Raw genomic sequence first — 15,262 nt, 5'->3', positions numbered from 1 at the left:
AATATATGGTTTTATAATTTACTTTGTTTAAATTAAAAAAAAATTATGTAAAAGATGATCTAATTTTATTGTTATTTTTTTACTATTGCAATAAACATCTTATTATTGATATTTTAACATAAATATAATTGAAAATCACTAAGAAATGAACTCCAATTTTATCATCCTAAAATTAGGGTTTCTAGTTTTCGGATTATTTTTCATTCAAAAAATCTCAAAATCAATTATTTAAATTTTAACCAAATAAAAGATTTATACATACTCACATCTTTATAACTTCAAATTAAACAATATATAAAATATTAAAATTCAACCAGATTTTCATATCAAAATAGCCAAAAATACTAAAACAATAATCATATTTAATGTTATTAATTTTCTAATGAGTAAAATTATGTTTTTAGTCCATGTGGTTTGTTGAAATTTTTTATTTTCATTTTTATGGTTTTGAAATTATAGTTTTCATCCTTATAATTCACTACATTTTTCATTCTTATAATTTAAAATTTATTGTCTTTTTCATCCATATACTTTAAAATTCATTTCTATTTTAGTCTTTCCCACTTAAGTAAAAATTTACGCAATGTTTAACAAACCACAAGAACGAAAAAGGTAATTTACTCTTTTAAATCATAAAATAATATCTAATTTAATTTATTTTGATATGAACAATTTTAAATCATAAAATACTGTCAATGTTACTTTCATAGTGTTTTTGTCGTGAATGTTCGGAATTTTTTTACCTTCACAGTGTTTCCTGTGAAATTTCAAATGTAAAAAAATGGTATCACGAGTCTCACGTGATCTTAAATGTGTATACAAATATTGTTTTTACATTTTTATAAAAAAAATTACAAAAGAATGTGATCAGGACAAAACAAATTAAATACCACACAAGGACCAAATCCATAATAAATATACGATAAAGACCTTAGTAAAAAAAATCAAACCACGAAGACCAAATCCATAATTCACTGTATAATAATCCATTTTCCATTAATTAATTAATTATATTCACAACAGAAAATAAATTTAAAATAGCATATTCCCTTTTCACATCTCATTTTCTTTACCACCATCAAAACACAAACTATAATACGATTTGTAGTGAATTCATAATACTATTACTATCTCCAACCAAACTTACCTTAATTTCTTCATATAAACACCTTAAACCCCCCGAAAATAACCATCAAACACCAACAACTTTGATTCACTTAGCAACAGCTTTTGGGAGCTTCATCCCAAATCCATGTTTTACCCTTTCAACCCTGTTCATATTAATCAAGAAACTTGTATTAGACCACATTATTATTCAAGAAAAAAGTCAATGGAGAAAAAGTCGAACTATACGTTGGAGCAAGCTTGCCGAGACCGTCTAGTTCTTCTCCGGTGTCTTCGTCCACGACTTTCCCAGAAATGTCGATGATATAAGACCGATCTTTGGTCGTTGGGAGGCCTCGGCCAGCAAGCAGATCTAAATCTTTATCGTTAAGTTCTCTTCCGTTCACGAAAACAGCCGTGTTCCCAGCTGCGCAGTTCTTGGGCATTGGATAGTCGAATTCTTCGATAAATGGCTACAAAAGGGTGACAATTGGATTGAGTTTTGATGTCAAAAAGACCAAACGGAACGAATCTGAAACCGAAAAAAGGTCAAGAAATGGAAACTGGTCTTACAGGAATAATGCCAAAGCAGGGCTGGTTCATTACACCCCAGAATCCAGCTAAGGAATCATACCTGTTTCAAGGAAATGAAAAATATAAAGATGAGTTACAGTTTGACTTCTAAGGTCAAAAGAACCGGTTTTTCAGTTTAAAATTCAAGATTTTCTTGAAAGTTCGGGGAAGATGGATAGCTACGTAGAACACTATAACAAAACGATACAAATGGGAAAATGACGGTGTGAATGTTTTTCTACGAGATCTATATCAATTTTGAATTTGAAATCTAGAAAGTTTAACTCTAGAAAATCAAAGCATATGGCTTTCTTTAACAGAAATCTGATATACTAACCAGTAATCCCCAGGATGAATAGGCCCGGCTAACTTCTCGGCCTTTTTCACGACCCGATCGGTCAAAAGTTTTCCGTTCACGAAAACATCCGATCTTGCCTTCTCTGCACCGCTGCTCAAACGTGAGAAATCTTTAAGTCTCTTCTTTATCAAACCACCGAAAAAGGACTCGTTCCCCCCTTTCTTGTTCCTTAATTGATCGTCTTCTCTGCTAACAACGTCAATATTTAAGTACTCCGTTAAAGACACATCTATCTCGGTTGCAACCAATGCATCTTTTAAAGATTTCTTGTTGTTAACAGACGGGTTTTCTTGATCGGTTCTTTGACTTTTGCTCAAGTTATCATCATTTTGACTTTCTAAAAATGGAACAGGCGAAGATGGCTTATCTATTACACTATCGGGGCTTTTCTCATCGCTCTTTTCAGCTCCACCGCTTGATGACTGTGGTTCAGTATCCGTCAACTGAAAAGTGTAACCACAATTATCGTAATCACAAGAGCTATGAGGGCTTCCATTAGATCTTTTTTCATTGGCTTTTTGTTGTAAAATAGGTGAAGAAACTGAAGCAACGAGTTTGTTATCTTCGAGTTTCAACGATATCAAAGCAGAACAAACTGGACATTTCATCATCCCGTGATTGTTCTTTTCCATGATCGTAAGTTTCCTAGGAATTTTCAGCAACTCGAAGCAATTACAACAGCTTATAAACGGAGCACCACCTGAAATGGGACGAGATACACGTTCACCTCCATGACTTAGAATCACCCTTCTTCTCGGATACCTTCTCCCGAAACTACCATTTCCCGAATCAAGATCGCCTGCACTTCTTAAAGAACCTAGATGGTGACGTGGCAGCTGAGATGAACCAGGGTAGCCGGCTTCTCGACCGTTGAAAGATGGAAAAGGACGGGTCTTTGTAGGAATCGGCTGCCAATTCATGTTGTAGCATTGTGAACAAGAGCACGATGGCCGGTGAAACAAAACTGGTTCTTGATTATAGCCAAGAAAAGGGTCATGGTATGGAGGTAGATATTGATGATGTGGAGGCTGATGTGGCGGCAGCGGTGGTGGTGGTGGTGGCTGTGGCCAAGAAGGGTGGTTGAAACTATTGGAATCAAGGTAAGAAGAACCATTTAATCTTCCATTTGGCTTTTCAGCCACAGTACATGATCTGCTAAGTTGAGTTCTTAACTCATCAAGCTTCTTAAGAAGTTCAACTCTATCGTTCTCTAAATCTTGAACCCTCGAGAACTCGTTTAAACCACCATGGTTCCTAACGTGCTCACCGAAGCTGTTAAAAGTACCTAAATGAGAACTCGAAGGACCCTCATTCGCATATGGTAAGTTCCCAAATCTACCCTTTTCTACTGTACTAGAATTCCTATGAATCCCCATCGGTCTTGACCGAATTGGACCAAAAGGGTGTCGAATTTCTTGATTCGTGTCCCAATTATCGAAAACCTTAACTTTGGTTTGATCAAAATCGAGCCTTCTTCTCCTACTTTGATCCGAATCCATGAAACTTTCGCGTTTCTCTTTCCTAGATGAAGAACCAACACTCAAACTAGAAACCCTTTTGTGGATGGTTCTACCATGTCTTCTACCAACCTCAAATTCATCACCTTCTTTCTCAATTGGAGAACCAGATTCTAAACTAACTTTTTCTATCTTCTCAGAAACCCTCGTGCCAATATCGTTATCGGGTTTTTCTAACGGTCTTTTCTCACTTGCAGGAGTAGAATGTGTTCCTGATTCATTCAAAAACATAATTTTTCTCAAGAAATTTTCTTTTCAAGAACACCAATATATGCGTAAGCTTTCTGCAAAAAGATCCGCTGTTTAGTGAATTTGATTCCTGAAGTGGCCATAAAATGAAACGAGTTTGGCAGATTGGCTATTTTTCTGAATTTCCCCTATAAAATCATCTCCATTTCATAATACAGTGCACTTTTGATTTTGCAAAAGTCAAACATGGTGATTTCAAGATTCAAATTTCCATTGATATATACCTCAGAATGTGCTCTAACTTGATTTCTGAAACCGCTTTTTTATAAAATCAATGTAGTTAACAAATTTCTTTCAACAATCAACAAGATTCTTATATAGATTTTCTAATTAAAAGCTAATCACTTTGACCATAGTAAGTTAAAATCGTGTGTATATATATATATATCTATCTACAAACACATTACAGAAGTAATCTAATGGATATAAAACTGCAAAAATACCTCTAAGAACAGCACCACAGCCACCGCACTGGTAAACAGAGTATTCAGGAAGCTCAGGAAGAAGATTCTCACATTTTGGACAACGAACCAACCTCACCGTCGAAGCTTCTTCCTCCATTTTTTCCGGCGAAACGTAAGCATTAACAGAGCCACGTCAAGTTGATCAAAACCTCGAGTGAAATCAGAAGAACCCCACATAGAAGACTGGTTCAGAACCCATTGTAATCAACAAAAAAACAGTAAAAAAATATCTAGAGATTGAATCTTTCTCGTGGGGTTTTTAAATTATATAAGCCAGAGAAGAAACAACAGATGAATAAAAACAAAAAAGTTGGTGTTCTTCTTGGATTGAGACTGAGTGGGTGAAAAGTGCGTGTTGATGAGCTGATAAATTACATCTCCCAAGAAAAGGGAAAGTTTGGGGAGAATTGGAATCACATTGGGACCCATTTTTGGAACGGTTTCTTCAAATGATCAGAGAAGATAAAAGCAAATCGGGATTTGAGGTGGTTTACATAGAAAAAAGGGTTAGGAACGACGTCGTAACACCGAGTAATACATGTCCATATATATATATATATGTATATATATGTGTATATATGTTTTAAATGAAAGTTGCTTTGATAAAGCAAAAGCTAAAGAATGGGAAGGAAATGCTTTTATGGCTTCGATGCTTTGATAGCCGAAAGCAAAGTGAAAGAGAGAGATACTGTTTTTAAAGATCGATAGGGATTGTGGATTTTCAAGTTTATGGAAATAAACTCTTAAGATTGATTTATATGGTATTAAAATGGTTATTTGGTATAAAAATCAGGTTAATTGGGTCCATCAAAAACCGAGAATCTTACCGGACAGGAGGGAAGACAATGATATCAAGTCGTATCCGGTAAATAAGGACGATGACTTTTACCCGGTAATCGACGCTTATCATAAATCCATTTGGATAACAATAAATGTTACCTCATAAGATAATTGAGAGTGATGACTCTTGTCGGTAAATATTTACCTGGTAAACATTTAGTAAATGACTCTTTATAATAAATTTTCATATATTAAAACGGCATTTAATCAAATGGGTAGATAGTGAAAACGATATTTCACAAGCGCTAACAGAAAAATTAAGAACGGTTCATGATTAGGCCAGCTAATTTTTTTTTTAATTCAGATGTTGAATTGAATCTTTCAAAAACTTGTAAAAAACGTTATGCTTTTTTATGGACACATGATAATGATGTAACGGTGATTTTATGAACTTTATCAAGTACAAGTTTTTTAGTTTTTCTATAATTACAATAAGCTTTACAAAAATTATAGCACAATATAATAGTTATAGATATTAATAAATTTAATATTTAATCAATATTTTTATATAAAAGGATTTAAATAAAATTTATTAAATTTATCTGATCTAATAGTTGAGATTTTTTCTTATTATCTTCTATATTTTTTTACGGTACTCCTTTTAAATCTATCTATGTTTTTTTTAGTGAAAATGTCGTATGATTGGAATGGGTCAATACTACACCACCATTTTCTTGACTATGACCTTTGTAAAAGTTGATAACAACTTATTTATATATAATAAAGTTCTACTTAATTATTTTAAAGTTAAACCAGTAAAATAAAGGATCTGATTATAAATACAATAAAATCATGATTTAAAAATCATTTAGAATCGACTTGAACGTTTACATTCTTCTTATTTTATATAAAAAGATAAGATCAGTATTTTTCATGAAACTTACTATGAACATGTCAATATATCAATTATTTACAAAATACAAAAACCTGATAAAAATCTATATATATATATATATATATATATAAGCAAAACTTGAAGTTGCTTAGTTGACATAATGTTATTGTTATTTTGGTTATTGAATTTTATTATTTGTTTTGGTAATACTGCATATGTTAATCAAATATATAATCACTTAATAATCTTTTAGATACCATTATATTTGTGGTTGTTTTATAATCACGGGTTATCGTATTATTAAATTTGTTATTTTTTGAATACTATTGGTAAATTTATAACTTAAAAAGCCATATAATATATTATAATTGTTATTTTTATGTATGAAATAAACAAATAAAAAAAAAGTCATCTCATGCCACGCACACCACAATGTTGTTTTGTTTATAGTTGTTATACATGCATTCAAAAAGACGAGCTGTTAATATAAGATGTACTTGTTTGTGATAATCATAAATCAATGTATTTGATAATTAGTAATCTTATAATAGTATTTTGGAGCTATAACTTTTACCATGCATGTGATTTGATTTATTTGTCAACTTTATGTCATTTTTTATATCCGTTTATTTAATAATATCGTATTTAATAGTAATTTAAGTAGTAGATAATCTATACTATATTATAAAGCATTTGACAAAAACTCTTAAAACCATTTTTTATGTTTAAAGTACMGTTTATTAATGCATATTACTTAAAACTCAAGATTGCAAGTAGATTGTGCGTAAGTACAACTTATTAAAGYTCCATATATGAATTCGTGTAACTAACTGTAAATAAACATAATCAAATACAGTATAAACATCTCATTTTAAATATAAAAAATCTAAAATATAATCAAGATAATCATTGACTTATAACAGAATACTTAAATATAATTTTTATAAAATGTTATATTATTAAACAAAAAAAAAGTATTTCGTTATTAAACTTAAATTAAATTATAATAAAAAAAAATTAAAGAAATTACATAAAAAATAGAACTTTAAAATAGTTGATTTGATATTAACATTGATATATTTTTTTCAAATTTTTATGATATATTTAAATTTATATTTTATTCAAAAATAAAATCATTATTGCTTTCTTAAAAACACATAAAATTGTATTATAACATCGACAGATACAGATAATAAAATAAAATATTAAAATCGAGATGTATCTTGATGCATTGCACAAGTACTCTTCTAATTAAATAAAATATATATTTTTTAATATACGTACAACACACGAACCGAACACTAGTAAATAGTAACTAGTAATACTAAGCTTAAACTTAAGTTTGAGCCCATCATATAAACTTTTATCTTCATCCATTGATCCCCTATTTTCAATCTATAATAAATACGAACGTTTTTTTTATATTATATGATTTATTTTTATTATTTTTTATATTTAATGTTTGAAACATTTTATAAAATTTTAAATTTTTTGTAAAAATAATAAATTGATAGATGGGCCGATATCAGAAAGTTACATAATAGGCCGGCCGTACAAGCACATAAATTGCCGGCTTTTACTATTAATATGTCATCCAACACAGCGTTATTTTTATTTAATAATTACCAATTAAATTAAAATAAAACAAATAAATTTTATATTATATATATATATATATATATAGGGTATATTTTTTTACAACCTTGTGCATTTGTACAACCTTTGCAACCCAATTAATTGAGATATTTATAGAAATGATTGGAGTTCATTTATTATGATTTGAATATTTATGGAATATGAATAGAGTTTATTAATTATGATTAATACTTTATATTAGGAAATAATTAATTGATTAAAAATTGAATGGTTGAGATGAGGGTTGTATATGGTGTAGGAATGGCAAAGGGTGTAGAATAACATCCCTCTATATATATATATAAAAGGTTCACTTGAGAGATGGTAAATATTTGAGAAGTAAAAACGTGATTTTATCACTTCATCTGGTCAATATTTACGACTTTGACCGTGAAGCATTGGATAATTCATCGCATGGGTATGCGAAATATATAAGACAGTTTCGTAACTTTTACTAATAGGTGGCAACATGTTCATATGTGAACCTGTTAATTAGTTCGCATGTGAATTGTTTACGTGTATTTTATAACATGACAAAAGTTTCACAAACACGAGAAAAGTTTCATATTGTGAACCGAGTACATGTGAAACGAACACAATGTGAATCAAATATATGATAATCAACATTTAAAATAGATGAAAAAAAAATCATATATAATACAACATAATGTATAAGTTCTCAAGGTTATCATAATTTCTTACGTTTCATTTTCTGATTTTCTAAAATAAAAAAGTGAGATTTTTTATATTTTAACCTAGTTTTTGATTCAATGGTTTTTTTTAGTTTTATTTTAAATTGGAGAAAGTATGAGAAAGAAGATTAAAAATCTCCAAATTTAAAGGATTCTTAAAAAATATTATTAAGGTGCTTTCACCAATTATGTTAATTATATTATTATTTTTATATAATTTTAAAATAATTAATATCATAATATTCAAAATAAAGAAGATGTAAAAGTAGAATGTGAATAAAAATCCACTTGTACTCATTGAGATTCAAATGCGGTGACTCTAGACTATCTGCAAAGCAGATGGTCATTATAAGATTAGTTGGCTCGCATAGCGGGTTGAATATCTAGGTTAATAAAAAAAGTAAAATGTAATTTTTTTAATTGATTTTCCATTTCATTTTTATTGAAGTTGTAATATTTGATTCTAAGGAATGGGCTTTTCCCTTGGGCCCCAAATGATGAAATTGGCCTCTTTGATCCAAATCTTATAAAATAACTCCATTAACATCATAAAAATGGAAAAATTCCAAAAAACCTAATAAATTTTTTATTTTAAATAGTTTAGTTCCTAAATTATTATTTTGAATGAAAAAATTATTAAATCTTCATATTTTGAACGATCAAAACCCTAATCTTTTTTAAATAAATAAACTATTAAACTTTTACTAGACGGTTAATGTAACTTTTTTGGGTTAAAATAATGTAGGAAACCAATTTTTAAAAAATGCTATTGATTATTTTATTAAAAAAATGTTCAGAAACTTAATCAATCAAAATGAGAAAATTTAATCGTTTTTCAATCAAAAAAAGAAAGTTTAATGGTTTTTTCATTCAAAAAAATAGTTAATGCAATTAATCATTCATAATGAGAAAGTTTAACGGTTTTTTATTAAAAAAATAGTTTAAATATTTAATAAATAAGATAGTTTGTTGTTGTTTTTTAACTTTTCCTTCATAAAATTTGTGACATGTGATATTAAGTATTAATTGTAGATCCCTTCAAACTCGCCTAAATTGATATTGAAATAAAATGATAAACATACACACATACACACGTATATCAGGTTTGATTCATGTGAAACCAACTTGTTTTTGTGAGATCATAAAATAACGCTAAAATATCGCAACAAAAATTGTGAAGGTATGAAAAACACTGACCCTTCACAATATTTTATTGTGAAAATCCAGTGTTATTTATGTGGTCTCACGGGTCGAATGAAAACAAGTTGGTCTTACATGATCTCGGGTCCATGTATATATACATATAAAATAAACAAAAATGAAAACAAGAACAGATTGATTAGACAATTATTGAATTACACGATAAGGTCTAATAAGAATCGACATTTATATTGGATTGGACCTGATAAGGACCACATAAGAACTCCAAACTAAGGATCAATTATGGATGTTAAATAAAAGTAAAGACGGCCAAGTCGGGTAATTAATTGGTTTTAGAACCGGTCAAAACCTCCAAAAGCCTTAATTCTGGTACCCGTATTGATATAAATTTGATTTCAATTTTTTAATCCCGTTTTCAGAATTTCAATCACGAGTAAATTTACATGCAAGTATATTCGTACAACAATCTTATTATATTATATAACATTTACAACTTATTAATGTACTTGAAATTTTTAGAACTAATCCATGACCAACTGATAAACATATTCAAATACAATATAAACATTGAACTTTACTAATACTGTAAAATACTCCATAAACTGATAACCAACAAAAGACACTTCCGTTCTCTCAAAACCCACATAAATCTATAAAATAAAATCAAGATAGACGAAATAGAGATATATTATATTGTATTGCACAGATACATTTTCAGTATATATATAAACAGATTGTCATTGTTTTCAAACCAGACTTTTTGCTTGCGAGACACGTCGACAAGACGAGAAGTCGAGAACAGCTGATGGTGACTCGGTAATCAACATCAACGTCACATCAGTATTTTCTAAAATAAAATTCTATTCGGTTTAAATATATATAACAATGTATTAAAAGCTTATAAAATAGTCGACTTGGAATTTAAATAAATAATAAAAGAGATAATTGGCATCAAAAGTTATGTGTACTTTGAAAATCAAAACCAATGACTTCAATTTGGAAAGTGACATGAAGATAAGATCAAGAAACAAACGGTACAAAATAATGCATCAAAGTTATATAGAAATATATGCAATTTTTTTTATTAATCTGGATATCCAATCCACTATGCGAGTCGATTAATTTCAGGGCAACCATATGTTTTGCAAATAGCATGAAGTCACCGCATTTGAACCTCCGTGGCCACAAAGAGATTTTTATTTCTCCTTAGATTTGAACCTGAGACCTTCAGGTGCTTTTGACCTTTAGAGCCAAGCTCAAACTAAACAAGCATCACCTTGTGGTTAAATGGTCGAAACTAAAATAGAAGATATATAAAAACACATAAAAACTGATTAAAACAGTTAAATTTCTTTAATCAGATTCATTTTTTAACCACTTTTAGAATATGAGTTATGCATTTGTCGACAGACTGTTTTCGTATTAAAAAATTGTTTACGAAAATTATGCAAAAAAAAGTAATTTGAAAATCAAGTTTCCGCAAATGAGTAAGGAGTTTGGTAAACTTTGACTAGAATAAGAATTCGATTGATAAAGTGGCTAAAAAATGAATATGGTTATAAAGATCGACTATTTTGATTAATTTTTCATAAAATATATTATTTTTCAATTAAACTTAAGGCAAATTGCATGAAAAAAGTAACATACTTTAACTTGATTCATATGTTGAGTAACGTATTTGTTCAAAACTTTCATTTTGGTACCTAAGATGTAAAGTTTTAATCATTTAAATATCTGGGTAACCAATTGAAATTTAACCGGTTACCAAGGATCTTGATTTTTACGATTGTCTACATACGAGGCGACGATTTTGCACCATCGCCGGAATCCACATCACTTGTCACATTAGCATGGTAATCGGTTAATGCTTTAACCGGTTACCATGGTCCTTAAATGTATAAAATTTTACATCTTAGGTACTAAAATGAAAATTTGGAAAATACGTTAACCAAAATATGAATCATATTAAAATACTTTACTTTTTCATGTTATTTTCATTTAAATGTTGTTCATTCTAAACATATGAATATTATTTTATGTTCTATTTTAAACAAATTACATATACAATTTATGATTTTCTTTTTTATAATATTTAATTACAGTACCAACTTTCTCTAACGACGTTTAAAATTAAATTATGTTGTTATTTTTAAATTAACCAGTAATACAAGATGTTGAAAACATTACCGTTCCAATAAAAATGACAAATAAGGGTCTCTTTTTGCAATATTTAAGTGGGGGTTTCTACCTTTTCTATTATTACCAACAAAATTAAAAGCTCTCGAAGGAATTTGAACTTGTAACCTAAAATACGACATGTGATGATACTACCAATAAGAGAACAACCGTGATTTAAAGCAGGGACACCTTTAAAACCCCTAAAAGAAATTTTGGTGCGACAAGCCGATTGAACGCCTCGTACACCCGAGGTCTTGTATGTGGGTCTGCACCTGACTAAATTTTTTTCTTACGTTCTCATATGAACATCTAATGATCTACGAAAATGAGTGTTTCAGTATGTTGGGTTCCATTTTTTGGCATGTATAATAAGGTGTTTCTCGTGGTTAATCTATCGGCAACAATTCGAAAATGATATATGGTCCTCTATTATATAATATTCTTACGTTATCACATGACTGGATTAACAAGTATTAAACACATTATCTGTTCGTGTGGGTGTTTGTGTGTAGAGGCTTAGGTCTTGTTTGTTTTTTGAAAAAAAAAATCTTTTATTAGTCTCTTATGTCTGATTCGTTAAGAGGTATAGTCATTTAGATTGTTTGTTTTTTCCAATTTTTTGAAGCAATTATATCTTATCATCATCTTATCTAGCAAGAGGTAAACCAACCTCTTATTTGTCTCGTATTGTTCTAGAAACGTTTAGCAATGACATTCTCAATCGATTGACTTTAATCGATCATTTCTCTCGATTAATCATTATCAAATTGATCCTCAAAATTCTCAATTGATGTATTTTAATATGATTTAAATGTGAGAAATACCGTTAATGACATATTTTTCGTTTAAATGAATGCTAATTATATAATTTAAATATAAATTTCGTAATGATGACGAATAAATATATAAAATTGTGTAAATTTATTTATAAGTTCAACATTATAATTTTCTAATCAGTTTACAAAAACAAACAATTTTATTGATTCATATTTCAAACTTCAACACCACCTTTTATTAATCAAAAGTGAAATAAGATTTCAAACTTTATCACCTCTTAAAAACAAACGCCACCTTAATCATTTAAAAATTTCAAAATTTATGAGATCCATCATAAACCACTAATTTAAAATAATCAATGTTATTAATTAATGAGATAATTATTATCATATATTAAATAATATTTTATTTTATTTTATATGAAATTGCAAAGATATATCTCTCTCTCCTCTCTGAGTAACACACACATGCACAATTATGAGATCTTGTAGATTTAAAGTATGGTCACAAACAATAATATTATTCTTAAGAAAGTGTTCACAATATGTTCATCTCATGTACACCACCAGTTATTTATGTGTACGTATATGTTACAGAGAGAGTTGAAACGAGAAACAAATTTAAGATGCAAGATAGGAATTAGGAGAGAGATAGAGAGATTTTTAATTTATATTAGATTTCATTTTTCAGTTAATTTTTTACGGTCTAAATTAGATCTTACGGATCTGAAATTGGTTATTCCATCTTTGTTAAGAGGATGACATTGGGGGATGGTTGATTTGCATTTGACAACCAACTTAAATGGGTAGATTATTGGTCCCTATAAACGATCATCGACATGCAAAACCAAAAAGTTACTTTATTTTATAAAAAGTTGATAGAAAAATCTGAGTTTTTATACTTAAATATATCCAAAGTTTAAATAATAATGGGTTAGGTTGTTGATATATCTCTAAGGGGCCGTTTACCAAACGTTTATCCGGGTAAGCGTTTAACAAGTAGCATTACCTCATCGCATGAATATGGTAAAGACCAAGAATCTTACCCGGTAAGAGCGAGACAAGGTTCGAGAGTCTTACCCGGTAAGTGAGGGCGATGACTCTTACCATGGTAAGTGTTTACTGGGTAAATTGTTGCATACGATGTCGTTTTGGTGGACTAAAATCTTACCCGATAAGTAAATAATAGTGTAAAAATTTACTGGTAAGCACTTACAGGATAAGTGTTTGGTAAACGGCTCATAATTCTTATTAGAGCCGGCCAAAAAATAGTCCTTGTTATGATCGGGTCGGGTCTAATCGGTCCTGATTTAAGAGAACATCCGATGAGTTTTCCTTTAATAAAGTATGGTATCTAGAACCGGTCCTTGTCTCAGGCCGGGCCCAAATTGGGACCAATTTTTTTCTTCTAAAAATTAATTTTGAACATATAAAAATCTTGTTTGAAAATTTTGTATATATTTTTTTGGAGAATATCTAATTGAAAGACATTTCCAAATAGTGATGGTCAAAAACTGGTCCCACACTATTTCAAAACTTGCCATAAGCGGCCCTAGTGTAACCGGTTCCGGTCGAAAATGTGAAGACTGGTCAAGCTGTTTGACAACCGGTTATGGGTCGCTGGTCCCAATCCTTTGTCCTAACCGGTCCTGCCATTAAAAAATAATTTTTTTAATGATATATGTTTTTAATACATAAGAAAAAATCTTCACCCTTGAATGCATATTAGGATGAGATGCACCGAAATAAGATACACCGGATCAGCCTTCATATCAAACGCAATTCATTGATGGGTTTGAGATTAAAGATAATCAAAAATCCAAATTCTTTCATATGTTTCTCATCTTAACTCTTATTCTTACACCATCTTTTTTTATTTTTTTATTATTATAAATGTGGTTTTGCAAATTTTTATAAAACTGAATTTTATTAAAAAATCAAATCGGTTTTTAAGAATAGTTGAATGATTTGAGACACATTTTCGACATATAAATGATGGTTTTTCCTAATTGTACACTTTTGTTTTCTTTCCATATTAGTGTTCAAGTTTGACAAAATAAAATAAATAAAGTATGATTTTTTTTTTTGAAATTTGTGTGTCAAATTTTGTCCTATTATCTTCGGCTGTTTATCAAACGCTCGTGTCACTTACCTTCTGGATTAACATGACAAAAACATGATAAGATTTCGGTAAGAGACACAGTAAATAGCAAGAATCTTACCCGATAAGCGTGTATGGAAACTCTAACCCGTGGTAAACATTTACTGGATAAAAAATGCTTACCTGATAAGTTAAGTAAAGGTGGCGCTTTTGCTAGTAAGCGTCCTCTGTAAGCGTTTGGTACGCATCTCTTACATAAAGTTTTAATGAATTTAGTAAGGTAATATTCGGTGCACTGACTGGCTGGATCTGATTAGGCAGACAAAAGTGAAATTGGCGGATTAAAGAATTGTATAAGGTATTAAAGTATCTCCAAAATTAGAGAATCAAAATTTAAAATCTCTAATAAATAATTACATTAACTTTAACGATTTATTTATTTTAAAAATTACAACATTTATTACATCATTAAAACATTTCATTATATTTAATAAAATATTATTTATTTCTTATAAACTTTTAATTTCAAAGTTTTTATTGATATTTCATTAAGGTATTGTTGGCAAAAAAATAAGCTGACTTATTTTCTGAGTAATCGTTTAAATGCACAAAAGTTAGCTTATAAGCTAGCTTATTGATAAACTATTTGGAGTAATTTATATGGAGTTTTTTGACACATTTTTAAATTATAACCATGATTAATATTAATTATTAATAAATATTAATTGTCCATAAACACTAATTACTCATAGATATTAAATTATAGTAATTAAAAAATA

At 29.4% G+C, this 15,262-nt stretch overlaps 1 protein-coding gene across 1 annotated transcript; it reads right to left on the bottom strand.

The window, feature by feature from the left end:
- Positions 1-1,009: 1,009 nt before the first annotated feature.
- On the bottom strand, positions 1,010-4,362 carry LOC112528636. The gene is made up of 5 exons (XM_025139658.1): positions 4,245-4,362; positions 2,015-3,764; positions 1,678-1,738; positions 1,354-1,577; positions 1,010-1,271 (listed from the first exon to the last, which is right to left on the bottom strand). The coding sequence occupies exons 1-5, from the start codon at positions 4,360-4,362 to the stop codon at positions 1,214-1,216; spliced, it is 2,211 nt and encodes a 736-aa protein (XP_024995426.1). The 3' UTR covers positions 1,010-1,213.
- Positions 4,363-15,262: the final 10,900 nt, after the last annotated feature.

This window comes from Cynara cardunculus (assembly GCF_001531365.2).
Source record: "Cynara cardunculus var. scolymus isolate 2C chromosome LG 15, CcrdV1, whole genome shotgun sequence".
NCBI lineage: Eukaryota > Viridiplantae > Streptophyta > Magnoliopsida > Asterales > Asteraceae > Cynara > Cynara cardunculus.
Note: the sequence above shows the minus strand (reverse complement) of the source record. Positions and strands in the feature narration are given on the sequence as shown.

Coding starts and splice junctions, on each gene's coding strand:
- LOC112528636 (XM_025139658.1), bottom strand. CDS start 4,362: ATGGAGGAAGAAGCTTCGACGGTGAGGTTGGTTCGTTGTCCAAAATGT. Junction 1,578..1,677: donor CCTGCTTTGGCATTATTCCT/GTAAGACCAGTT, acceptor ACCCTTTTGTAG/CCATTTATCGAAGAATTCGA. Junction 1,272..1,353: donor CTCGGCAAGCTTGCTCCAAC/GTATAGTTCGAC, acceptor TAATATGAACAG/GGTTGAAAGGGTAAAACATG.